Raw genomic sequence first — 26631 nt, forward strand, 5'->3', positions numbered from 1 at the left:
TTTCGACTGCCTTACGTGTTTCCTCCTCTGGCGATGCTGCCCAGAGTGTTACGCAAGATCAGATCCGACTGCCGTCGCGCCATTCTCGTCGCTCCAGATTGGCCGAGGCGGTCGTGGTACCCGGATCTGTGGCATCTCACGGTGGGACAACCGTGGGCGCTTCCAGACCGCCCAGACTTGCTGTCACAAGGCCCGTTTTTCCATCTGAATTCTGTGGCCCTCAACCTGACTGTGTGGCCATTGAGTCCTGGCTCCTAGCGTCTTCAGGGTTATCTCAGGATGTCATTGCCACCATGAGACAGGCCAGGAAGCCAACGTCCGCCAAGATCTATTACAGGTCTTGGCAAATCTTCTTATCCTGGTGCTCTGATAACGGTTTTCTTCCATGGCCGTTTGCCTTACCCACTTTTCTTTCATTCCTTCAATCCGGAATGGACAAGGGTTTGTCACTCGGCTCTCTCAAGGGCCAAGTATCGGCGCTCTCCGTATTTTTTCAAAAGCGCCTAGCCAGGCTTCCGCAGGTCCGCACGTTCCTGCAGGGAGTTTGCCACATAGTCCCACCTTACAAACGTCCACTAGAACCCTGGGATCTTAACAGGGTGCTAACGGCTCTTCAGAAACCACCTTTCGAGCCGCTGCGGGATGTCTCTTTATCACGTCTTTCGCAGAAGGTGGCCTTTCTAGTGGCAGTTATATCACTCCGGAGAGTGTCTGAGCTTGCAGCGCTGTCATGCAAAGCCCCCTTCCTGGTGTTTCACCAGGATAAGGTGGTTCTGCGTCCGGTCCCGGATTTTCTCCCTAAGGTGGTATCTCCTTTTCATCTCAATCAAGATATCTCCTTGCCTTCATTTTGCCCTAATCCAATTCACCAATGTGAAAAGGATTTGCACTCTTTGGATCTAGTGAGAGCACTCCGGTTCTACGTGTCTCGCACGGCGCCCCTGCGTCGTTCAGATGCGCTCTTTGTCCTTGTCGCTGGCCAGCGTAAGGGTTTGCAGGCTTCCAAGTCAACCTTGGCTCGGTGGATCAAGGAGCCGATTCTCGAAGCCTACCGTTCTTCTGGGCTTCCGCTTCCTTCAGGGCTGAAAGCCCATTCTACCAGAGCCGTGGGTGCGTCCTGGGCATTGCGGCACCGGGCTACGGCTCAGCAGGTGTGTCAGGCAGCTACGTGGTCTAGTCTGCACACTGTCACGAAACGCTATCAAGTGCATACCTATGCTTCGGCAGACGCCAGTTTAGGTAGGCGAGTCCTTCAGGCGGCGGTTGCCCACCTGTAAGAGGGGGCCGTTGCGGCTCTTTTTATTGAGGTATTCTTTTACCCACCCAGGGACTGCTTTTGGACGTCCCAATTGTCTGGGTCTCCCAATGGAGCGACAAGAAGGGAATTTTGTTTACTTACCGTAAATTCCTTTTCTTCTAGCTCCTATTGGGAGACCCAGCACCCGCCCCTGTTCCCTTCGGGCTGGTTGTTCTTTTGTGTACACATGTTGTTCATGTTGAATTGTTCTTTTGGTTCATGGTTTTCAGTTCTCCGAACATCCTTCGGATTGAATTTACCCTAGACCAATTTATGTTTTCTCCTTCCTGCTTTTGCACCAAAACTGAGGAGCCCGTGATCCACGGGAGGGTGTATAGGCAGAGGGGAGGGGTTACACTTTTTAAAGTGTAATACTTTGTGTGGCCTCCGGAGGCAGAAGCTATAAACCCAATTGTCTGGGTCTCCCAATAGGAGCTAGAAGAAAAGGAATTTACGGTAAGTAAACAAAATTCCCTTCGTTCCATGTATTTTAGCGCTATAGAGTGCGCAACGGTCTCCTTTCTGTTACTATGTTCAGCACTCCAGAGGTGATGCCTGTCTATATTCATGGTTTATCCTGCGGATATGCCATAATTATCAGTCATAAGTGTGAAGATGTGGAGCTCTATAAAAGCACGACAATGACACCTTTTTCGATTTATATATTTTTACATATGTGTGTGTATATATGTGTGTGTGTGTGTGTGTATATATGTGTGTGTGTGTATATATGTGTGTAATAAATATATATATATATATATATATATAATATACACATATTTACACAAATTACATATATCATATCCGTTCTCACTCATGATCTTGTCAATTTCTCACTGGCAGGTTCTCTGGAAATCTTATATTGACTTTGAAATAGAACAAGAAGAATTTGAGAAGACAAGAAATCTATATAGGCGACTTCTGCAGAGGACACAACACGTCAAGGTATTCAGTAACACGGGAAATTGAGGTGTTTTGTATCAGTATCATGCCCTTTTAATCCCTTAATACCCCATGATGTGCATAGCACCTCATGAGCAGGTGTGAGTCCCGCCATTCTGATGTGCTATGTCCGTCATGGATTTAAACTGTCAGTGTGTGAAAATTGCTCCATGCTGACAGCTGACCGACACTGGAAAAGATGCAGGAACCAATTACAGCGGTCCCCGCACTCTGATCGCTGTGATCAATCAATCTGACTGAACACAGCATGTAATTGGTGGCATGTGCTGAAATATCAGAACTTCCCTACACGATTACCGCAGGTGCTCAGCTTAGCTGACAGCCGAGTTCCTGCAGTGATAGCCAGGTCCGGCGCACGCCACTCTTGAGTCATTAAGGCCTAAGCTACACGGCGAGAAAATTGGTGCGAGTGGAGTGCGATAAAACATCGCATTCCACTCAGACCAATTCTAGCCTGTGTCAGCACACATGAGCGATCATTTTCTCAGCCCTAATCGGACCGAGAAAACAATCGCAGCATGCTGCGATTGTAATGCGACACTCATTTTTCTCACACCCATTCAAGTGAATGGGGCGAAAGAAAAATCGCACTGCACTCGCGGTACTCCGGTGTATCGCACGTGCAGAGCGAGAATCGCAATAGCCGGCTACGGAGGAGAGATGGAGAGAAATCCCTCCCTCCCCTCCTCCGTGCCAGCCCGCCCCTCCGCAGCGCTGGCCCGCCCCTCCTGAGAGCCGGGCCGCCCCCATAGCTGAGGTCCGCTCGCACAGTCGGACTGCAGTCGCAAGGATACTAGCATGACACTCATCTCCTGCTGTGCTGCCAGCGCGAGCCAAGTGTCATGCGAGCATCGCACTAGTGCCCTGTGTGGCCCCGGCCTAACCCTCCAGATGACGTAGCATTTAGATGGTTGTTAGAGGGTGAAGGCTACCTTTCTTACCCCCATCGGAACCCGTGACAAAATCACTGGGAGCCGATGGTTGTCATGGCACAACAAAGTCAAACAATGACCTCCTGGTGTGTCAAGTATGGTGGCCTGTTAGACCTAGCCATAGGTAGGGTATAAGGCCGGTTTCACACATCCGGCTTTTCGCCGGTTTGCCGGATCCGGCGCTCTCCCATACAGTGACTACAGTACAGTGACAGCGCAACAAGCGCCGGTCACATGCTGTCATGTGACCGGCGCATGTGACCCGGAAGTTACAGCGCTGTCACTGTACTGTATTGTCTGTACGGGAGAGCGCCGGATCCGGCGAAAAGCCGGATGTGTGAAACCGGCCTAACAGGCATTCTTTCAGTGTAATCTGGGAGGTGTCTTGTAGTGCAATTCATGTCTATTGCAGTGCATGAGACCAGTGATGAGAGTAATAAAAATCAGTCCCATAGAGGGACTTGGAAAAACTTAAGAAAAACCCACACAATAAGAACAAAAAATAGTACTCCAATAAACAAAAATATTTATGTAAAAATAAACTAATAAAGTAAAAATATTTTGTATCGATGCATCCAGAATGCGTTGTGCCTGAAAAGTCGTTTCCGACCACATATGGGGGCTATTGCCATACTCAGGAGAAATCATATAACAAATTTTGTGGTTACCCTTGTTAAAATTTAAACATTTGGGCCTTCAGCATCATTTTCGTTGAAAAAAGAAAACCATAACATTTTCATTTTCGCAACCCAATATTATAAAATTCTGTGAAGCATCAATAGAATAGGTTTAAGAAGCTCACCAGCCCCTTAGATAAATTCCTTGAGGGGTGTAATTTCCAAAACGTTGTCTCTTTTGGGTGGTTTTTGCTGTTTAGGAACCTCATCAACTCTCCACATGCAATCTATTCCCGACCATTTTACACTGCAAAAATCAAATGGCGCTCCTTCTTCTCTTCCGAGCATTTCTTTGTGCCAAAACAAGAGTTTCTGACCACATGTGGGGTATCCCTGTATTTAGGAGAAATTGCACAACAAAATTGTACTTGTCCCAATTATGTATACCCCTTTTCACATCTACAGCGCCATGGAATAAATGGCGCTATAATAATGATAATAATTATTCTCCAAGTTTTAAGTGTTACAAAAAAATATATGTACAAATAAAAGACAAAAATCAGTTTCGATCATGACTCTGTACACAATTAAAAATGTTGGCACTCTTGAAATTGTTCCAGAAAATGAAGTATTTCTCTCAGAAAATGATTGGAATTACACATTTTGTAATACACATTTATTTCCTTTGTGAATATTGGGATAACCCAAAAACCCTAGAAATAAAAGGCAAATGGGACATAATTTCACACAATACTCCAAAAATAGGCTGGACAAAATTGTTGGCACCCTCAAATACAGATCTGGTTGCAATCAATCGCTTCCTATATCCATCAACAGACTTCACACCTCTCAACTGGAATTTGGACCACTCGTCATTTGCAAACTGCTCCAGGTCTCTCATATTTAAGGCGCTTTCCCCAAACAGCAATTTTAAGATCTCACCTCAGCTATTCAATAGGATTTAGATCCAGACTTATTGCTGCCACTTCAGAATTCTCCAGCGCTTTGTTTCCATCCTTTTCTGGAGGCTTCTTGAAGTATGTTTGGGGTCATTGTCCTGCTGGAAGACCCATGACAAAGGACACAAACCCCGCTTTCTGACGCTGAGCACTACATTGCGACCCAAAATCCTTTAGTAGTCTTCAGATTTCATGATGTCTTGTACACAGTCAAGGTCAAGATACCTAGTGCCTGAGGCAACAAAACAACCTAAAACATCTTTCAATCTCCACCATATTTGAAGTACTGTGTTGTTTTTGTAGATGTCATTCCGTTTTCAGTAAACAGTAGAATTTTATGTGCTTTACCAAAAAGCTCGATCTTGGTCTCATCTGTCCACAAGACACTTTCCCAGAAGGATTTTAGCTTGCATACATTTTGGCAAGCTGCAGTCTAGCTTATGCTTTTTTATGCCTGTGTCAGCAGTTTGGTCCTCCTGGGTCTCCTGCCATAGCGTGTCATTTCATTCAAATGTCGACTGATATTTTGCGCCGACACTAATGCACCTGAGCCTGCAGGATGGCTCGAATTTCTTTGAAACTCGACTGTGGCTGCTTATTCACCATCTGGTCTATCCTGTATTTCACCCTTTCATCAATCTCTGCTGTCCAAGGAGATTAGCTACAGTTGCATGGGTTGTAAACGTCTTGATTCTGTTGCGCATCGTGGACAAAGGATCATCAAGAGCTCTGGAGATAGGCTTTTAACCTTGAAGTTTTGATATTTTTCAACAATTTTTATTCTCAAGGCCTCAGACAGTTCTCGTCTCCTTTCTGTTCTCCATGCTTAGTGTGACACACACACACACACACACACACACACACACACACACACACACACACACACACACACACTGCAAAGATTGTCAACTTCTCCCCTTTTTAGATTTGGTTTCAGGTGTTTAAATATTGCCCACACCTGTTACTTGCCACAGATGAGTATGAACGAGCATCACATGCTTGAAACAAAGATGTTTGCTCACAATTTTGGAAATGTGGCAGCAATTTTTTCCAGCCCGTTTTTGGGGTTTTGTGTGAAATTTAACAAAACGTGTAATTGCAATAATTTTATCAGTGAAATACTTAATGTTCTGCAACAATTTCAAGGGTGCCAACATTTTCGAGCAGGACTGTAAATGTATAGTTTTATTTTTGCCTTTGTTTCATAATTTTCATTTTTCACTAATAATCAGGGGGCGAAAAGGAAAAAAAATGACTAGCCTTAAAATAGCTTCAATGACCAGCCAATTTTAAGCATTTATAACATAACATAACATTTATCGTTAATTCTATTTGAAGTTGTAGCAGGTTATTGGCTGTGTATTTACGTCCGTCTCCTGGCTGTACAGCTCCTGTTCCATCCGCTGGGGAAGTGCACCAGTGAGGTAGACATCTGCGTAAAGTGATCATTAATGGAGCTTTCCAAGAAGTGGTTTCTATAGAAAGGTAATGTTCACAGCCTCTGCATTCAGTTACCCTGCTAATTGCTGCTTCACTTTCCAGGTCTGGATAAGCTTTGCACAGTTTGAGTTGACTACTGGAAGCGGTGAGACTTTGATGAAATGTAGACAGATCTATGAGGAAGCAAATAAGACGCTGAGGAACTGTGAGGAGAAGGAAGAGCGGCTGATGTTACTGGAGTCCTGGAAAAGCTACGAACAAGAGTTTGGTGCCGAATCCACACAGCAGAGAGTGGCCAAACTCATGCCAGAGAGAGTCAAGAAAAGGCGAAAACTTCAAGCAGAGGATGGGGTAAGTTTATTTGTATACGGATGGATTTTGTTCTCCTCTGAGTGCAGACCTCCAGAGCCCAAGTTGCATCAGTACTATTGACCACTGTATTGGTACAACACAACGCTTTGTTAATGGGACTCTGTCAGCACAGAATGACTGTGCAAACCAAGTACAGGCGTTCGGCTTATCATGGTGGGGTAATTATTTAAGTGCACCTTCCCAAGTGCTTGTTTTCCACATCATTGTCCTCCCTTCTCTGGCTCTATAAAGCTAGAGCTGTTGATCAAAGAGGAGGATGGGGGATGGAGCTATAGGGACAACAATCAGGCGGGAAGTTGCACTTAAATAATTACCCCACCATCATGCACTAGTGCCTGTACGTGGTTTGAAGAGTCATTCTGGGTTGACAGTCCCCTTAAACTGGTACCTCGGGGAGATAAGAAAATATATATATATTACTGTCCCTGCCTTCATGAACTATGAAGATGAGATGCACAATGCTGTTTCTGTACCTGTAATTCATTGTGATGCTGAAACAGCTCTTTCTCTGTCGCTTCTTTGGGGGACACAGAAGACCATGGGTGTATGCTGCCCTTTTCTGCTCCCACTTTCCCTCTGGGACTTTACAGCACACATCAGGGGGCCTGGTATGCTCCATGCTGTTGGTAACAGCCAGCCCCATTATATTACCTGCTTCTGTTCTTGGACTGCAGGGTAGCAGCTATTATCAGGTGGCTGGCTGTGACCAACAGCATGGAGTAGGCCAGGCCCGTGATGTAACATCCCAGAGGGCAGGGGGAGCACCGAGGAGCAGCTCCAGCGTCACACTTAATTACAGGAACAGCACTTTGGATCTCATCTTTATAGTTTGAGGGCCGGAACAGTATTATTTGGGTGTTTGGTTATTTTTTTTTTTGTTGTTTTTTTTTTCTATGGGAGGGATTATGATTTGTGGTTTTCAGTGTCCTCATTGTAGGATACATGTTACCTATCATAATTAAGTCTTTATTGGGTGAAATTTAAGCAAAACACCAATTCTGCCACTGTCTATGATTTTAACTGTTATGCAATTCTTCATGCTACAACAATAAGTAACAAGTACTAATGTTGTTGTTCTGCAGGTCAGCACGATTATGGCATTATCAAATTTGTATTGTTTTATTACTTTTGTATAATACACGTTTTAAAAAAAATCATTTTGTTTTGGGTGGCCATATTCTGAGATCTGAGTTTCACACGTTTCTGCCACCAGAGCTATACCAAGAACTTATTCTTTTTTTGTGACCAGCTGTTTGGGTTTTTTTGTTTTTTTTTGTTGGTGCCATGTTGTGCTGTATGTGACTTTTTGATCAGTTTTTATTACATTCTGCATTTTATTCTTCTTCTAATAGTCTCATGAAATTTACATTTTATTTTTTTTTCTCTTCAAACAATTTAAAGCATCACTCCAGCGGTTTTGTCTTTTTTCTTCATTGCACCTCTGGAGTGATTCTGTAAATGTAAGTCCCCTATATACTATCTTATCTTCACCTTCCGGCGTCTACATCTGTTTCGAGGACCGCTTCAGGTGGTCACCTGTGATTTGTGACATGTTGGCCGCTCCAGTGTTTTATGGACAGTGCCGGAGGTTACTAGTCAATGAATCTCTCTGAAAGACTCGTTCTGGCCTCATAAACGTGCATTGAGAGCTGGTGATGTAACTTCTGGTTTCCGGACAGTTCTAAGTAATAGTCACAGGAAGGCGATGAGGGACTGGAATGGTGCCGAAAAACTATGAAGTCGCCAGAAGGTGGGTATATGACTGGGCAGGAGACTTACATTTAAAGCACCACTACAGAGCTGAAAAAAACCCCAAAAAACCCGCTCTGGAATGGTGCCCAATCGGCACAGGCGTTAAAATGATGATTCTTCCACAGGATAGACTATAAAGTGCTGATCGCTCGGGGCCTAATAACCCTTGTATGCCGGCCTGCAATGTCTGCCACCAACTAACATTTTATAATTGTGATGTATTTTTTTCTAGTCTGATGCTGGATGGGAGGAATACTACGACTACATATTCCCAGAAGATGCAGCTAATCAACCCAATCTTAAGCTTCTTGCCATGGCCAAACTCTGGAAGAAGCAACAGAAGAATGAAGATGAGGAGGATGAGGAGGACGACGGACAAGATCCTGATAAAGACATTGACGAGAGCTGCTCCTGACACAGGGAGAGCTCTCCGGCCTTTCTTACTACCCTTTGTATTTCCTTGTACATACCTCAGACCAGATGAATTTGTTATTAAGCTGTTTAAGCCTCTTATGTGAAAATAAACCATTTGTAATAGTTTACACGTTCCTTCATTGGAAAGCAGCTCCCTCCCTGTGTGGTGTATGTATAATACATACATGCAGATTGTCCCACCTGAGCTGTGGATCTCTGCAGCTCCTACAGAAAGGGAAGCAGCCGAGAGGACCATGGTCAAATTACTGCTCTCATGCTTGGGACGTCAATTTAGGTGGACGGCCATGTCTTGGTAAGTTTGCAATTGTTCCATACTTTTATTTTTGGATGATGGATTGAGCTCTATGAAACGTTCAGATCGATTTACTGCTGGATACTATAAAAAAGCAACAAAAAAAGGGATAAAAATCTCCTCCAAAAATTCAGGAATTACTTACAGCAAATAGAGGGCAGCAGTTATAACCTGCCCAGGCCAAGGAACTAATGCACTAGTAGGATGCAGCAAGACCCCCCAATAAGGAGGAGGCAACACAGCTCCAAAAGAAGCAAATCACTCCCAATCGATGGAAGAGGCGATTGCTGGTTGATAAAATTGCACACAGATGGCTTGTATAGGGCGCCGTTCATACATGTAGGTGCACAGTATCTGGCTAGCAGCCTATTACTTACGCCCATACTGTTCGACTAGGCGAGCTGCCTAGTACTATCTAAGTGCACCATAAACGGAAGGGGACTCTAATATACAAGGCCTACATTAAGAGGCCTGGCTGCATCCTGTATAAATTATGGGCAAAAAAAATATATAAAATATATGAGGTATTAGATTGTATTATGGCCAGGTTATGGGCAACCGTATTTTGGCCACAATACCATATATATATATATATATATATATAATATATGTATAATATATATATATATATATATTATATATGATACTGAGCACCTACATGTGTGAACGGCGCCCTATGAAAGCCATTAGTGTGCAATTTTATCAACCAACAATCACCCCCTCCATCGATTTGGAAGTGTGAGAGTGATTTGCTTCTCTTGCACCTGTGATGCCTCCACTTCATTGGGGGTCTTGCTGCATCCTGCTAGTGCATTAGTTACTTGGCCTGGGCAGGTTATAACTGCTGCCCTCTATTTGCTATAAGTAACTGCTGGATACTACCTGCTATTTACATTTTTCATGTCTTGGACAATATGTGCACTTAGTCCCAAAGTAATCAAGACCAGTGGGTGGGGGGATCTTGATCAGGTTGCATGGTGTCAGATGCTCCTGATTCAAGAAGAGGTGCACGCTTCTACATGATTCTTGAGTGTCTTACAAGTGGAATATGCAAAGCCAAAAAGCTCACTTATTAAACAAGCTGTGGCATCACATCCTCACCATGCTCCTGTTTTGTCATGGCTACGCCAGTTATGAGGGATATGGGAGAAACTGGTGTGAAAACACCCAAGTCGCAAAATGTTGACGCAACTCCTGAGTTGTGCCAAAGGTTTGTGCCTTTTCAAAGCTTGTATGCCAGAATTCTGGCATGAAAGCTTTGAATCATGCTATAAGTACAGTATATCACAAAAGTGAGTACACTCATACCATTTTTCTAATTTTTAGATCTTTACTTTACACTGTACCAAAGTATCATATCTTCAGTGTTGTAACATAGTCAGTGTACAGCTTGTAAAAAAGTGTAAATATAATAAAAATAACTAAACACAACCATTAATGTCAAAACTGCAGCAATAGTGAGTACACCTCTAAGTGAAAATGGCCAAATTGTGCCCAAAGTGTCAATATTTTGTGTAGCCACCATTATCTTCAAGTACGACCTTTAACTGTCTGGGGCATGGAGTTCACTAGAGCTTCAGAAAAGCCACTGGAATCCTCTTCCAATCTTCATGATAACATCATGGAGCTGGTGGATGTTAGAGACCTTGCGCTCCTCCACTTTCTGTTTGAAGAGGCCCCACAGATGCCCAATAGGGTTTAGGTCTGGAGACATGCTTGGCCATTACAGAATCTTTAGGCCATGTGCCCACGCGAGAAAGTAAATGCGGACTTTTCTGCAGGTATTTCTGCAGGTTCACGCAACAGCAACTCCCCGGAATCCGCAGCTATCCATTGATGCGGTATTTCTGCAGAATTGTTGCGGTAAACCTGCGGAAACGGTACGGATTTCATGAGGAATTCCTGCGAATGTCCCGCCCTGTATCTCCATAGTGGAAAGGCAGGAATTCTGCAGATAACTGCATGTCATTTATTCATGCGGAATTGTGTGGCTGCGGGAAATCCGCAGCTGCAAATACAGCAGCATTGATACAGCACTCCCCAAATCCCATAGGATAAAATGGGAGTGTCTGTACTTGCGTAAACCAGCGGATTTATCTGGAAAATCTAGAAAATACGCGGGTTTTCCCGCAGCAAAATCTGCAGTTACTTTCTCCCGTGGGCTTATGACCTTACTCTGTTTCTTCAGCAAGGCAGTGGTCATCTTGGAGGTGTGTTTGCGGTCGTGTTCATGTTGGAATACTGCCCTGCGGATCATGTTCTGCTTCAGTATGTTCCAGTACATATTAATAAATAGGGGCTGGAAAGGGAAATCGCACAAATAGGGTCTTATCCAATTACAAATAAAATAGAAAAACTCAGAGGCTCACCTCATGTGGTTGTGCAAGTCACAACCACCATAAATGCCTGTAGGCCGCTGCAGAATTCAGGTGGAGATCAAACAATGGAAATGAAGAAATGGTTAATCTCGTGCGCTGCCACATAGTCCAGATGATGTAGATCAAATATGATTTATTGATCAACACATTGCAAACACCTCAAAGGCTTCTTCATCTGAACAATCCTATACAGGTAAGCAGTATACAAGAGCACATACGGTATACTGTATATATGGTCTGACAAGAGGGGCGGGTAATTACAGTGGTCAGAATGCATGTCAGTGGTGACAACGAAGAAAACAGAAAAAAACAAAGTAACGTTGCATAAAAATAATAAAATTCTGTTAACTCAAGAATCATTGTAAAGAAATACTGTATGTCAAAAAAACATTAAATTTAAAATAAATCTGTGTGGCTCAGAACCCCAAAAATAAAACAATGGACACGTGTATATATCCATTAACCATAGGAGCCACCACCATTGGTCCTCGAAACAGTTATTAGAGCAGGACTCTTCCACTGTCCCATTGAGCTATCTCCTTTTGGATTGACCCAAAACACAGAGGCTCACTTGGTCCTCAGGCTGCGCTGAGGATGTGGGACGCTATGGTTGGCAGGACCTCAATGTGGGATAGTGTAGATTACTTAGAACATGTCATCCACACTAGCTTCGGAAGGAGGACAAAGATGGCTGAAAGAGGAGGCGCAGGACCCAGAGAATGGAGACACCCATCCGACAAGTCTGCTCCGCACCCACTGTTAGGTAAGTATTATGAATATCCGGTGACAGGTTCCCTTTAACTGTGTTTTTTTTTTTTTTTTCCTGTTTCATTTGTTGTCATCACTGACGTTCATTCTGACCTTTGTAATTACCTGCCCCTTTTTTTTGTTAGACTATATATACGGTATATATGTGTGCTTGTATACTGCTTACCTGTATATGATTGTCCTGATGAAGAAAGCCTTTGAGGGCTTTGAAACACGACCAATAATATAATCTACATCGTCTGGCGGCGCAGATTAACTCTTTCTTAATTTCTATTGTTTGACAATACATGTTGACATTCATGGTTCCTGCAGCTCCCCACAGCCGGCAGCACTCCTGCAGTCCCCAAACCATTACACTCACCACCATACTTGACTGTAGGGAAGACACACAACTCTTTGAAACCTCACCTGGTTGCTGTCACATATTTGGTTCAATGGTGTAATCATTAAGTTTATCTTGGTCTCATCAGACCACAGGACATGGTTCCAGTAATACATGTCCTTATTCTGCTTGTCTTCAGCACTGTTTGTGGGCTTTTGTGTGCATCTCTAGAAGAGGCTTCTTTCTGGGATACCAGCCATACCGACTAATTTGATGCAGTGTGCGGCGCATGGGCTGAGCACTGACAGGCTGATTCCCCCCCACCACCACCCCTGTAACCTCTGAATACTGCCAGCACTAATAGGTCTATTTTGAAAAGACAACCTCTGGATATGACGCTGAGCACAGTCACTCAACATCTTTGGTCGTCCGTTGGCGAGGCCTGTTATCAGTGGATCCTGTCTTGTTAAACTGCCGTATGGTCTTTGCCACCCAGGGTGTTGGAAATATTATATCCAGGGCCATCTTTATGTAGAGCTTGTCGACAAATCTATATTTTGTTCCCCAGATCCTCAGAATTCTTTGCCATGATGTGCCATTTTAATCTTCCAGTGACCAGTATGTGTGAGAGGGATAACACCAAATGTTACGCACCTACTCCCCATTCTCACCTGAGACCTTGTACCACCAAGGAGGGAAAATGGCTAATTGGGCACATTTGGCCATTTTCACTTAGAACGCACGCACACACACTATGGAAAGTATTGAGGTCCCTCTAAATTTTTCACTCTGTTTCTTTGCAGCTATTTGGTAAGTTGTTTTTTCTCATTAATGTAGACGCTGCACCCCATCTTGACAAAAAAAAAACAGAAATGTAGACATTTTTGCAAATTTATTAAACAAGAAAAACTTAAATATCACATGGTCATAAGTATTCAGACCCTTTAATTAAACACTCATATTTAAGTCACATGCTGTCCATTTCTTTATCGTTCCTTTGGGAGACCCAGACCTTGGGTGTTTTAGCTTCTGCCTCCGGAGGACACACAAAGTACTACACCTAAAAGTGTAGCTCCTCCCTCTGAGCTTATACACCCCCTGGTGAGCCAGTCCCAGCCAGTTTATCGCTTTGTGTTCAGGAGGCATACATCCACACATGCATTCTCATATGATTTTTTCTTTGTCGCTCCATTGGGAGACCCAGTCAATTGGGTGTATAGCTTCTGCCTCCGGAGGCCACACAAAGTATTACACTTTAAAAAGTGTAACCCCTCCCCTCTGCCTATACACCCTCCCGTGCATCACGGGCTCCTCAGTTTTATGCTTTGTGTGGAAGGAGGCACACATCCACTCATGCATTCTCATATTAGTTATATCGGTTGGAAGAAAAGTGGGCCCCCACGGGGCCCCCGGCATGTTCCCTTCTCACCCCACTACGTCGGCGGTGCTGTTAAGGTTGAGGTACCCATTGCGGGTACAAGGCCGGAGCCTCATGCCGTTTTCCTTCACCATCCCTTAGCGGCTCTGGGAGAAGTGGGATCTTGAGCGGTCATCCATTTACTGGGACCGTGCTCCCTCCGCAGCCCCTGTGGGAATCTGCCGAACAGGAGTCTATCCATCCTCAGGGACCGGGCCCTGCATCTCTAAGGTACTCTGTGTCCCCATGGGGGCTATGCATGGAGCGCCTTCATCCCGGACGCTGCAGCAGCTGCTGATTTGTGAAGACCGGCGGACTTCCGCGCCGACCGCGCCTGCTTGTCGGCCGCGGTCTTAAATTTAGTCCCCGGCTTCATTGCGGCCTAGTAGCAAAACTCCCGCCCCCGGGCCTGTCTGTCAGGGGTAAGGGCGGGACTGCCGACCTGACGTCGGATGTGAGGGCCGGAGCATCCTGTATGTTTCCTCCCCCCTCACTGATCACTGTGGGGACCCCAGATTCCCGCGCTTTTCTAGCGCCGCCCACAGCTCCACTCCTCCCCAGAGAGACCCGGCAGCCATTTTTTTGGCATTCTGCCGGTGGAGGATTACAGGAAAGACCTCTGCAACTCTGGGAGACCTAAGGCAGGGAATCTGGAGAACACACGCTCCGCTTTTTAGCGGTCGGTAAGCCACACCGGTCACCCGGTGCTGGTCCCCTTAGGGTGCCGGAATAGATACTATATATATATATATATATATATATATATATATATATATATATATATATATATATATATATATATATATATATATATATATATATATATATATATATATATATATATATATTATATAATTTCTGTTCGGTCGGGCTATATACCTTTTCCCATATACCCTCAGTGATCACTCTCCTAGGAGACAACAGCATGTCGTCCACAAGGAGCAAGGGTGCCAAGGCACAGGGTTATTTTGCGACCTGTACCTCTTGTGCGGCTATGTTACCTGCGGGTTCCACCTACCCTCACTGTGAGCAATGCTCGACCCCTGTTTTGCTTGCTCAGCCGGAGCCTCGGTCACTAGTGGGCCCCTTGGCTCAGGTAGACCCCCCTGCTCCCCCTGTCCAGGCGGCAGGGACAGAGTTTGTCGTTTTTGCTGAGAAACTCTGAGTCACTTTCACAATCCATGGCTCAGTCTATGGACAAATGGTCTGCCAAGCTGCTTGAAGCTTTGCAGTCCAGACCGGTCCTTACACAGGCCCCGGGCCCTGTTGGATCGTCGCCTCCAGGCCCCTCTCTCTCCGCACCGCAGCGCGCTCCCAGGGGGGGCCCTAGGTCTCACGTGGAGGACTCCTGCCTGGAACACAGTCCTAGACCGGCTAAGCGGGCTCGCTGGGAATCTTCCCCGACTTCTTCACGCTGCTCGGGTTCCCAGCTTGAGGACTCTCTGGAGGACGAGGCGGATGTCGCAGCTCAGGGCTCTGACCCCGACGTTGCTCTCAATCTTGATACACCTGAAGGGGACGCCATAGTAAATGACCTTATCTCGTCCATCAACCAGGTGTTAGATCTATCTCCCCCGCCGCCACCTGTAGAGGAGTCGACTTCTCAGCAGGAGAAACACCAGTTTCGGTTCCCTAAACGTACACGGAGTGCTTTTTTCGATCACTCTAACTTCAGAGATGCTGTCCAGAAGCCCAGAGCGGTTCCGGACAAGCGCTTTACTAAGCGCCTCACTGACACACGTTACCCCTTCCCCTCTGACGTAGTTAAGGGTTGGGCTCAATGTCCCAAGGTGGATCCTCCAGTCTCTAGATTGGCGGCTAGATCTGTGGTATCGGTTGCAGATGGCTCATCGCTAAAAGATGCCACTGACAGGCAGATAGAGCTCCTGGTGAAATCCATCTAGGAAGCCACGGGCGCGTCTTTTGCCCCGGCTTTTGCAGCCGTGTGGGCACTCCAAGCTATCTCAGCTTGTCTGGCTGAGATTAATGCTGTCACACGTAATTCTGCTCCGCAGGTTGCGTCTTTGACTTCTCAGGCGTCAGCTTTTTCTTCCTACGCCATGAACGCAGTCCTAGACTCTGCTAGCCGTACAGCGGTGGCATCCGCTAATTCTGTGGCAGTCCGCAGGGCCATGTGTCTGCGCGAATGGAAGGCAGACTCGGCTTCCAAGAGGTTCTTAACCGGTTTGCCGTTTTCTGGCGACCGATTGTTTGGCGAACGATTGGATGAGATTATTAAGGAATCCAAGGGAAAGGACTCCTCCTTACCCCAGTCCAAACCGAAGAGACCTCAGCAACGGAAAATACAATCGAGGTTTCGGTCCTTTCGTCCCTCCGCCAAGCCCCAATCCTCTTCGTCCAGCAGGCCGGAGAAAGGCCAGAGGAACTCCTATGCGTGGCGGGCTAAGTCACGCCCCCAAAAACCCGCCGGAGGCAATGCCTCCAAGGCGGCCTCTTCATGACTCTCGGCATCCCCGAACCGCATCCTCGGTCGGTGGCAGGCTCTCCCGCTTTTGCGACGCCTGGTGGCCACATGTTCAAGACCGATGGGTGAGAGACATTCTGTCTCACGGTTACAGGATAGAGTTCAGCTCTCGTCCCCCGACTCGTTTCTTCAGAACCTCTCCGCCCCCCCGCGCGGGCCGATGCACTTTTTCAGGCGGTGGACGCTCTGAAGACAGAAGGAGTTGTGATCCCTGTTCCCCCCCAGGAACATGGTCGCGGCTTTTACTCCAACTTGTTCGTGGTGCCAAAGAAGGACGGTTCATTCCGTCCCGTTCTGGACCTCAAACTGCTCAACAGACATGTGAGCACCAGACGGTTTCGGATGGAATCTCTCCGCTCGGTCATCGCATCGATGTCACAAGGAGACTTCCTAGCATCGATCGACATCAAGGATGCTTATCTCCATGTGCCGATCGCACCCGAACATCAACGCTTTTTGCGTTTCGCCATCGGGGGCGAACACCTTCAGTTCGTGGCATTGCCTTTCGGCCTGGCGACAGCCCCATGGGTGTTCACCAAGGTCATGGCATCCGTTGTGGCGGTCCTACACTCTCAGGGCCACTCGGTGATTCCCTACTTAGACGATCTGCTAGTCAGGGCACCTTCTCAGATGGCATGTCAAAACAGCCTTAGGGTATGTGCGCACGTTGCTTTTTACCTGCTTTTTACCTGCTTTTTTTGCTGCTTTTTCTTCTGCGCTGTTTAATGCCAAAATGGATGTGTTCTTCTATTCAAGCAAAGTCTATGGGAATTTGGGTTTCTTGTTCACACTATGTTGTTCAAAATGCTGCCTTTTTGTGGCAGAACTTTGGTCAAAAACTCAGCTTTTCAAAGAAGCAACATGTCAATTGTTTTTGCCATTTGGGTTGTGCACTGCAAAGCTGAGTTTTTGACCAAAGTTCTGCCACAAAAAGGCAGCATTTTGAACAACATAGTGTGAACAAGAAACCCAAATTCCCATAGACTTTGCTTGAATAGAAGAACACATCCATTTTGGCATTAAACAGCGCAGAAGAAAAAGCGGCAAAAAAGCAGGTAAAAAGCAGGTAAAAAGCAACGTGCGCACATACCCTTACCGTCGCTCTGGCGACTCTCCAGCAGTTCGGGTGGATCATCAACTTCCCAAAATCCAAGTTGACACCGACCCAATCACTGACTTACCTCGGGATGGAGTTTCATACAGTCAGCGGTAGTCATGCTACCGCTGGACAAGCAGCTTTCTCTGCAGGCAGGGGTGCAATCTCTTCTTCGGGGTCAGTCACACCCCCTGAGGCGCCTCATGCACTTCCTGGGGAAGATGGTGGCAGCAATGGAGGCAGTGCCCTTCGCGCAATTCCATCTGCGGCCACTCCAGTGGGACATTCTCCACAAATGGGACAGGAGGTCGACTTCCCTCGACAGGAACGTCTCTTTCCCTTGCAACCAAGACGTCACTTCAGTGGTGGCTCCTTCCCAACTCTGTCGCAGGGAAAATCCTTCCTACCCCCAACCTGGGCTGTGGTCACCACGGACGCGAGCCTGTCAGGGTGGGGGGCGGTTTTTCTCCACCACAGGGCTCAGGGAACCTGGACTCCGATAGTCATCCCTTCAGATCAATATTCTGGAGATAAGGGCAGTGTATCTAGCCCTATTGGCTTTTCATCGGTGGCTGGAGGGCAGGCAGATCCGTATCCAGTCGGACGCCACTGCCGTCGCATACATCAACCACCAAGGCGGCACTCGCAGTCGTCAAGCCTTCCAGGAAGTCCGACGGATTCTGCAGTGGGTGGAAGCCACAGCTTCCACCATCTCCGCAGTTCACATCCCGGGCGTAGAAAACTGGGAAGCAGATTTTCTCAGTCGTCAGGGCATGGACGCGGGGGAATGGTCTCTTCACCCAGACGTGTTTCGAGAGATCTGTCGCCGCTGGGGAACGCCGGACGTCGATCTCATGGCGTCACGGCACAACAACAAAGTCCCGGCATTCATGGCCCAGTCTCAAGATCACAGAGCTCTGGCGGCGGACGCGTTAGTTCAGGATTGGTCGCAGTTTCGACTGCCTTATGTATTTCCTCCTCTGGCGATGCTGCCCAGAGTGCTGCGCAAAATCAGGTCCGACTGTCGTCGCGCCATTCTCGTCGCTCCAGATTGGCCGAGGCGGTCGTGGTACCCGGATCTGTGGCATCTCACGGTGGGTCAACCGTGGGCGCTCCCAGACCGCCCAGACTTGCTGTCACAAGGGCCGTTTTTCCATCTGAATTCTGTGGCCCTCAACCTGACTGTGTGGCCATTGAGTCCTGGCTCCTAGCGTCCTCAGGGTTATCTCAAGATGTCATTGCCACCATGAGACAGGCCAGGAAACAAACATCCGCCAAGATCTATCACAGGTCTTGGAGGATCTTCTTATCCTGGTGCTCTGATAATGGTTTTACTCCCTGGCCCTTTGCCTTACCCACTTTTCTTTCATTCCTTCAATCCGGAATGGACAAGGGTTTGTCTCTCGGCTCTCTCAAGGGACAAGTATCGGCGCTATCCGTATTTTTTCAAAAGCGTCTAGCCAGGCTTCCGCAGGTCCGCACGTTCCTGCAGGGAGTTTGCCACATAGTCCCACCGTACAAGCGTCCGCTGGAACCCTGGGACCTTAACAGGGTGCTAACGGCTCTTCAGAAACCACCTTTCGAGCCGCTGCGGGAGGTCTCTTTATCACGTCTTTCGCAGAAGGTGGCATTTCTAGTGGCAGTTACATCGCTCCGTAGGGTGTCGGAGCTGGCAGCGCTGTCATGCAAAGCCCCCTTCCTGGTTTTTCACCAGGATAAGGTGGTTCTGCGTCCTGTTCCGGAATTTCTCCCTAAGGTGGTATCTCCTTTTCATCTCAATCAGGATATCTCCTTACCTTCATTTTGCCCTAATCCAATTCACCAATGTGAAAAGGATTTGCACTCATTAGATCTGGTGAGAGCACTCCGGCTCTACGTGTCTCGCACGGCGCCCCTGCGCCGTTCAGATGCGCTCTTTGTCCTTGTCGCTGGCCAGCGTAAGGGTTCGCAGGCTTCCAAGTCAACCTTGGCTCGGTGGATCAAGGAACCGATTCTTGAAGCCTACCGTTCTTCTGGACTTCCGCTTCCTTTGGGGCTGAAAGCCCATTCTACCAGAGCCGTGGGTGCGTCCTGGGCATTGCGGCACCGGGCTACGGCTCAGCAGGTGTGTCAGGCAGCTACCTGGGCTAGTCTGCACACTTTCACGAAACACTATCAGGTGCATACCTATGCTTCGGCAGACGCCAGTCTAGGTAGGCGAGTCCTTCAGGCGGCGGTTGCCCACCTGTAAGAGGGGGTCGTTTTCGGCTCTTTTTATCGAGGTATTCTTTTACCCACCCAGGGACTGCTTTTGGACGTCCCAATTGTCTGGGTCTCCCAATGGAGCGACAAAGAAGAAGGGAATTTTGTTTACTTACCGTAAATTCCTTTTCTTCTAGCTCCTATTGGGAGACCCAGCACCCGCCCCTGTTCCCTTCGGGCTGTTTGTTCTTTTGTGTACACATGTTGTTCATGTTGAATTGTTCCTTTGGTTCATGGTTTTCAGTTCTCCGAACATCCTTCGGATTGAATTTACCTTAGACCAATTTATAAGTTTCCTCCTTCCTGCTTTTGCACCAAAACTGAGGAGCCCGTGATGCACGGGAGGGTGTATAGGCAGAGGGGAGGGTTACACTTTTTAAAGTGTAATAGTTTGTGTGGCCTCCAGAGGCAGAAGCTATACACCCAATTGTCTGGGTCTCCCAATAGGAGCTAGAAGAAAAGGAATTTACGGTAAGTAAACAAAATTCCCTTCTTTGCTTTTTGGAAAGAGATTGAAGAAGTACGGGTCCACGTCTGGACTCCCGGCATGTCCCTTCTCACCCCACTGTGTCGGTGGTGTTGTAAGGTTGATTTCCAAGGCTGGAGCCTTACATGCCGTGCTCCTTCACCATCCCTCCTGGGCTCTGGCTTGAAGTGGGAGCCAGCGCGGTCTCCATGCCTGGCAGGACACCGGTCTCCGTCCACAGCCCTTTAGGACTCTGCTGGACTGGAGCACTCATCCCCAGGGACCTGGCCCTGCGTCTCAGCAGCTAAGTACCTGAGACGTTCATATGTTGGGGGTCCCTGTCCTTTATTGTATGGGGAGAGTGTGTTTGCTGTATTTATTTTGGCATTTCCGGCGGGTTCTCTGGCTTTCGCCCGAGAACCGCGCCGATGGTGCCTGCGCGTCGGCCTCGCTGCTCAAATTTAGGCCCCGGCTTCGCCGGAGGCCTAGTTTCTGTTACCGGCCCTCGCATGTCACTCATACAGAGGGACAGGCACGGCTCCTCTCGGCGGCTGTCCTGCACAGGGGAGGGACACTCCCCACTGCTTGTGCGTGACTCCTCCCCTGCAGGTCTCTATGGCCCTCCAGATCCCGCTTTCCTACAGGGCTGCCCCCGTCCCGCCCCCTCTCTTCGCTCCGGCGGCCATTTTCTTGGACAGGGTTCACTCTGCGCTGGGCCATCCTGCACTCTACATCCTTGCTGAGGTGCTGTGCATTGGGGGTCCGGGCTTCGGGATCTGGAGGGCACACAACACCGCTTCCAGCGGTCTGGTAAGCCACAGCCGGTCTCTGGTTGTGGACCTCTGTTTATACTCCCTGGGGTTCATTCTCTTTGTAGAAGCTGTCCCCACTGCAGCAGCATGTCTCACACGAGGAGCAAGGGTCCAAAGCTTTATACTGTATGCGCTGCATGTAAGCTCCTGCTGCCTGAACCGAGCACCTATCCACATTGTGATGTCTGCTCTAACTTGGAGGTGCCACAGCCTGGAGCCTCACCCCCAGTGGTCTCTCAGGCTGCTTCTGCACCTGTGGCTGAACCCCCGGCCTGGGTAGAGTCCTTCTCTAGGTCTATCTCCCAGTCTTTTGCTGAGTCCATGGGACTTCTGTCCAGGACTTTGATGAATATGCATCAGCCACCCTCCACAGGGTGCCTCTAATGCTCTTGCTAAGGGTCCTTTAGGATCCCTATCATCTGACCTCCATCCACCGGAGCTCACAGAGGATTCATCATCAGGGCACAGACCACATCCTCCTAAGAGGAGCCGCAGGGTTTCCTCTCCCTCCTCATCCCGCGGCTCTGATTCAAGAGCTGACTCGCAAGATGAGGAGGATGCCTTTACAGGGGGCTCGGAGGCTAACTCCATGTGCCCCATTGATCTTTCCGAGGGTGACTCAGATCTCAGTGACTTGATTGCTTCCATTAATTCTGTACTGGATCTCAATCCGCCAGTATCAGAGGAGCAACCCTCTCTGGCAGAAAAGCACCAGTTTACCTCGCCTAAGAGAGTAAAGAGTGTGTTCTTTAACCACTCCAGTTTTCAGACCACTGTGACCAAACCCAGGGCCTGTCCTGACAAACGCTTTCCAAAGCGTGGTTCTGATGACAGTTTTCCCTTTCCACCTGAGGTGGTCAAGGAGTGGGCTCACTCCCCAAAGGTAGACCCTCCGGTGTCTAGGCTCTCAGCCCGGACTGTTGTGTCGGTGGCTGATGGCACTTCCCTTAGGGATTCCACTGACCGTCAGATTGACCTTCTGTCCAAATCCGTGTATGAAGCGGCGGGGGCCGCGTTTTCCCCAACTTTTGCAGCAGTGTGGGCTCTCAAAGCTATCTCTGCTTCTCTAGAGGAGATGCATTCCCTCACCAGGGAATCTATGCCCGAGATGGTTGCCTTAACTTCTCAAGCTTCAGCTTTTTCATCTTATGCCATGTCTGCCATGCTAGAGGCTTCTCACCGCACTGCGGTGGCTTCGGCTAATTCCCTCGTTATCCGCAGGATCTTGTGGCTTCAAGAGTGGAAGGCAGATGCTTCTTCAAAGAAGTACCTTGCTGGGCTCCCTTTTGCTGGTTCCCGGCTGTTCAGTGAACAGCTGGATGAAATTATTAAAGAAGCTACTGGCGGGAAGAGTACTTCCATGCCACAAACCAAGACCAGGAAACCTGCCCAGGGTAGGAATCAGTCGAGGTTTCGCTCCTTTCGTTCCTCCAACTGGTCGTCCTCTAAGCCCACCGCCTCGTCCGCTAACTCAGCTAAGGACCAGAAATCCAACTGGCGCCCAAAAGTGCGTCCACAGAAGACCGCAGGAGGTTCTGCCACTAAGGCAGCCTCCTCGTGACTCTCTGCCCGCTCCAGCAACGTCCTTAGTCGGTGGCAGGCTCTCCCACTTTGGCGACGCTTGGTTTCAACAAGTCTCCGATCAGTGGGTGAGAGATCTCATCTCTCACGGCTACAGGATAGAATTCTCTTCCAGCCCACCAAACAGATTTTTTTCTCTCAACTCCCCCCTGCTCCAAGGCCGCCGCCTTCTCACAGGCCGTGGCAGCCTTGCAGGCCAACGGAGTAATTGTACCAGTTCCCGCCCGGGAACGGTTCAGAGGTTTTTACTCAAACCTCTTCCTAGTTCCCAAAAAGGACGGTACCTTCCGGCCCATCCTGGATCTCAAGCTTCTCAACAAGCATGTTCGGGTGCGGCACTTTCGCATGGAGTCTCTGCGATCAGTCATTGCCTCAATGACCCAAGGGGATTTCCTAGCGTCCATCGACATCAGAGATGCCTACCAGCGTTGGCTACGTTTTGCAATAGGAGAAGATCATTTCCAATTCGTGGCTCTCCCCTTCGGGTTAGCCACGGCCCCTCGGGTATTCACCAAGGTCATGGCAGCAGTGATTGCGGTTCTGCACCTCCAGGGGTTGGCAGTGCTCCCTTACCTGGACAACCTTCTAGTCAAGGCTCCATCCAGCGCAGACTGTCAGCGGAGTGTCTTGCTCACTCTCGCCACTCTAGCCCAATTCGGGTGGCTTGTCAATCTTCCCAAATCCACTCTGACTCCGACCCAGAGTCTCACGTACCTAGGGATGCAGTTCAAGACTTTGCCGGCACTTGTGAAGTTGCCCTTAAACAAACAGCTGTCACTCCAGTTGGCGGTGCGCTCTCTCCTGAGGCCCCGCCGTTATACCCTCAGGCGTCTGATGCAGGTGCTGGGTCAAATGGTGGCGTCCATGGAGGCTGTTCCCTTTGCCCAGTTCCATCTGCGCCCCCTGCAGCTGGACATTCTCTGCTGTTGGGACAAGCGGCCTTCCTCCTTACACAAGTTAGTGGCTCTGTCGCCACGGACCAGGAGCTCTCTTCAGTGGTGGCTTCGGCCCCTCTCCCTGTCCCAAGGGCGCTCCTTCCTGGCCCCGTCCTGGGTGATTCTCACCACGGATGCCAGTCTCTCCGGCTGGGGAGCGGTATGTCTCCACCACAGAGCACAGGGCACTTGGACTCCGTCCGAGTCAGCCCTTTCAATCAATGTGCTGGAAACCAGAGCCGTGCTTTTAGCTCTCCTAGCATTTCACCACCTGCTGGCGGCCAGACACATTCGAGTCCAGTCAGACAACGCGACAGCGGTTGCCTACATCAATCATCAAGGCGGGACACGCAGCCGCCTGGCAATGATGGAGGTACAACGCATTCTTCAATGGGCGGAAGACTCCAGGTCCACCATATCCGCAGTCCACATCCCAGGCGTAGACAACTGGGAGGCAGATTATCTCAGCCGTCAAACCGTGGACGGTGGCGAGTGGTCCCTGCACCCGGCAGTATTTCAGTCGATCTGCCGCAAATGGGGCACTCCGGACGTGGACCTAATGGCATCCCGTCACAACAACAAAGTTCCTGTTTACGTGGCTCGCTCCCACGATCCTAAGGCCTTCGCCACGGACGCTCTGGTTCAGGACTGGTCCCAGTTTCGTCTGTCCTACGTGTTTCCCCCTCTAGCTCTCTTGCCCAGAGTCCTGTGCAAGATCAGAATGGAGGGTCATCGAGTCATCCTCATTGCACCGGACTGGCCCAGGCGAGCTTGGTATCCGGATCTGCTCCAACTGTCCGTAGAGATGCCGTGGCATCTCCCGGACCGTCCAGATCTACTCTCGCAAGGTCCGTTTTTCCGCCCGAATTCTGCGGCCCTCAAATTGACAGCGTGGCTCTTGAGTCCTGGATTTTGACGGCTTCTGGTATCCCCCCTGAAGTCATCTCCACTATGACTTGGGCGCGCAAGTCTTCCTCCGCTAAGATCTATCACAGGACTTGGAAAATTTTCCTGTCCTGGTGTCGCTCTACCGGCCATCCTCCTTGGCCATTCTCCTTGCCGACTCTTCTGTCTTTTCTACAGTCCGGTCTGCAGCTAGGACGGTCCCTCAACTCTCTCAAGGGACAAGTTTCGGCTCTGTCAGTTCTGTTCCAGCGGCGTCTCGCTCGGCTGGCTCAGGTCCGCACCTTCATGCAGGGCGCGTCTCACATCATTCCGCCTTACCGGCGGCCCTTGGACCCCTGGGACCTTAACTTGGTTCTCACAGTCTTGCAGAAACCCCCCTTTGAGCCTCTTAGGCCGGTTTCACACATCCGGCTTTTTGCCGTTTTGCCGGATGCAGCACTGTCCCGTACAGTTAATACAGTACAGTGACAGCGCTGTAACTTCCGGGTTACATGACAGCATGTGACCAGCGCTTGTTGCGCTGTCATTGTACTGTATTAACTGTACGGGAGAGCGCCGTATCCGGCAAAACGGCAAAAAGCCGGATGTGTGAAACCGGCCTTAGGGAGGTTTCTTTGTATCGTCTTTCACAGAAAGTGGCCTTTCTGGTTGCCATAACTTCTCTCAGGAGAGTCTCTGATTTTGGCTGCGCTCTCCTCGGAGTCACCTTTTTTAGTCTTTCATCAAGACAAGGTGGTTCTCCGTCCGACTCCGGACTTTCTTCCTAAGGTGGTCTCTCCCTTCCACCTTAACCAGGACATTACCTTACCTTCCTTCTGTCCGGCCCCTGTTCATCGCTTTGAAAAAGCTCTACATACTCTAGATCTGGTGCGTGCTCTCCGGATCTATGTGTCTCGCACCGCTGCGCTTAGGCGGTGCACCTCTCTTTTTGTGCTAACCACAGGTCTGCGCAAGGGCCTCCCTGCTTCTAAGCCGACCTTAGCCCGTTGGATTAGGTCGACCATTTCGGACGCCTACCAGAGAACGCAGGCGCCTCCCCCGCCGGGGATCAAAGCACACTCGACCAGAGCTGTCGGTGCCTCTTGGGCTTTTAGGCACCAGGCTACGGCTCAACAAGTCTGTCAGGCTGCCACTTGGGCTAGACTGCATACCTTCTCGAAGCACTACCAAGTGCATGCTCATGCTTCGGCAGATGCGAGCTTGGGCAGACGCATCCTTCAGGCGGCGGTCGCCCATTTGTGAAGTTAGGTTCTGCCTACTTCTTAGTTTTTCTGTTTATTTCCCACCCAGGGACTGCTTTGGAACGTCCCAAGGTCTGGGTCTCCCAAAGGAACGATAAAGAAAAAGAGAATTTTGTTTACTTACCGTAAATTCTTTTTCTTATAGTTCCGTCTTGGGAGACCCAGCTCCCTCCCTGTTGCCTGTTGGCAATTTCCTTGTTCCGCGTGTTTTCACCGGCTGTTGTCGTGGACAGAGTCTCCGGTTTTTCCGGCTCTTGCTCTGTTCTACTTGTGGGTGGCTATTCTCCTTCAGCTTTTGCACTAAACTGGCTGGGACTGGCTCACCAGGGGGTGTATAAGCTCAGAGGGAGGAGCTACACTTTTAGGTGTAGTACTTTGTGTGTCCTCCGGAGGCAGAAGCTAAACACCCAAGGTCTGGGTCTCCCAAGACGGAACTATAAGAAAAAGAATTTACGGTAAGTAAACAAAATTCTCTTTTTCCTTGTGATCTTCCTTGAGATTATTTTACTCCTTCATTGGAATCCAGCTGTGTTTAATTAAACTTAGGCTGCTTTCACACATCCGGTTTTTGCAGTGCGGATTAATCCGGCTCAAAAACCTATGCGGATGCGGCGAAAAAAACTGATCCGTTGCATAAGTTTTTCCATGCAGCCTGTCCGTTTTTTGATGGATGCGGCTTGATACTGAGTATGCGTAGTTAAAAAAAAACGCATCCGGTGGCTGGATGCGGTTTTTACTGTAGGACGCCGCATCCGGTGTCCATAGGCTTGCATTGTAAATTGTGCCGGATCCGTCGCGATGCGGTTTTTTCGCTGCACAAAAAAAGTGCCAGGTAATGTTTCATCCGCCCATCGCATGGGCTAAATATGCCGCATCTGGCAAAAACCGGACGCAACGCAAGGCCATGCGGTACAATATGGCACT

The 26631-nt window shown here is 48.7% G+C and overlaps 1 protein-coding gene across 1 annotated transcript in view; it reads left to right on the forward strand.

Moving 5' to 3' along the window:
• CRNKL1 (crooked neck pre-mRNA splicing factor 1) overlaps positions 1-8874 on the forward strand; it is a 92200-nt gene extending 83326 nt beyond the window's left edge. Inside the window, exons 12-14 of the mRNA XM_075339391.1 lie at positions 2141-2242; positions 6311-6559; positions 8565-8874. Coding sequence (XP_075195506.1) covers positions 2141-2242; positions 6311-6559; positions 8565-8747 — 534 coding nt within the window. The 3' untranslated portion in view covers positions 8748-8874. The remainder of the gene's footprint in view (positions 1-2140; positions 2243-6310; positions 6560-8564) is intronic.
• The last annotated feature ends 17757 nt before the right edge of the window (positions 8875-26631 follow it).

The sequence above is a fragment of the Anomaloglossus baeobatrachus genome, chromosome 3, assembly GCF_048569485.1.
Source record: "Anomaloglossus baeobatrachus isolate aAnoBae1 chromosome 3, aAnoBae1.hap1, whole genome shotgun sequence".
Taxonomy (NCBI): domain Eukaryota; kingdom Metazoa; phylum Chordata; class Amphibia; order Anura; family Aromobatidae; genus Anomaloglossus; species Anomaloglossus baeobatrachus.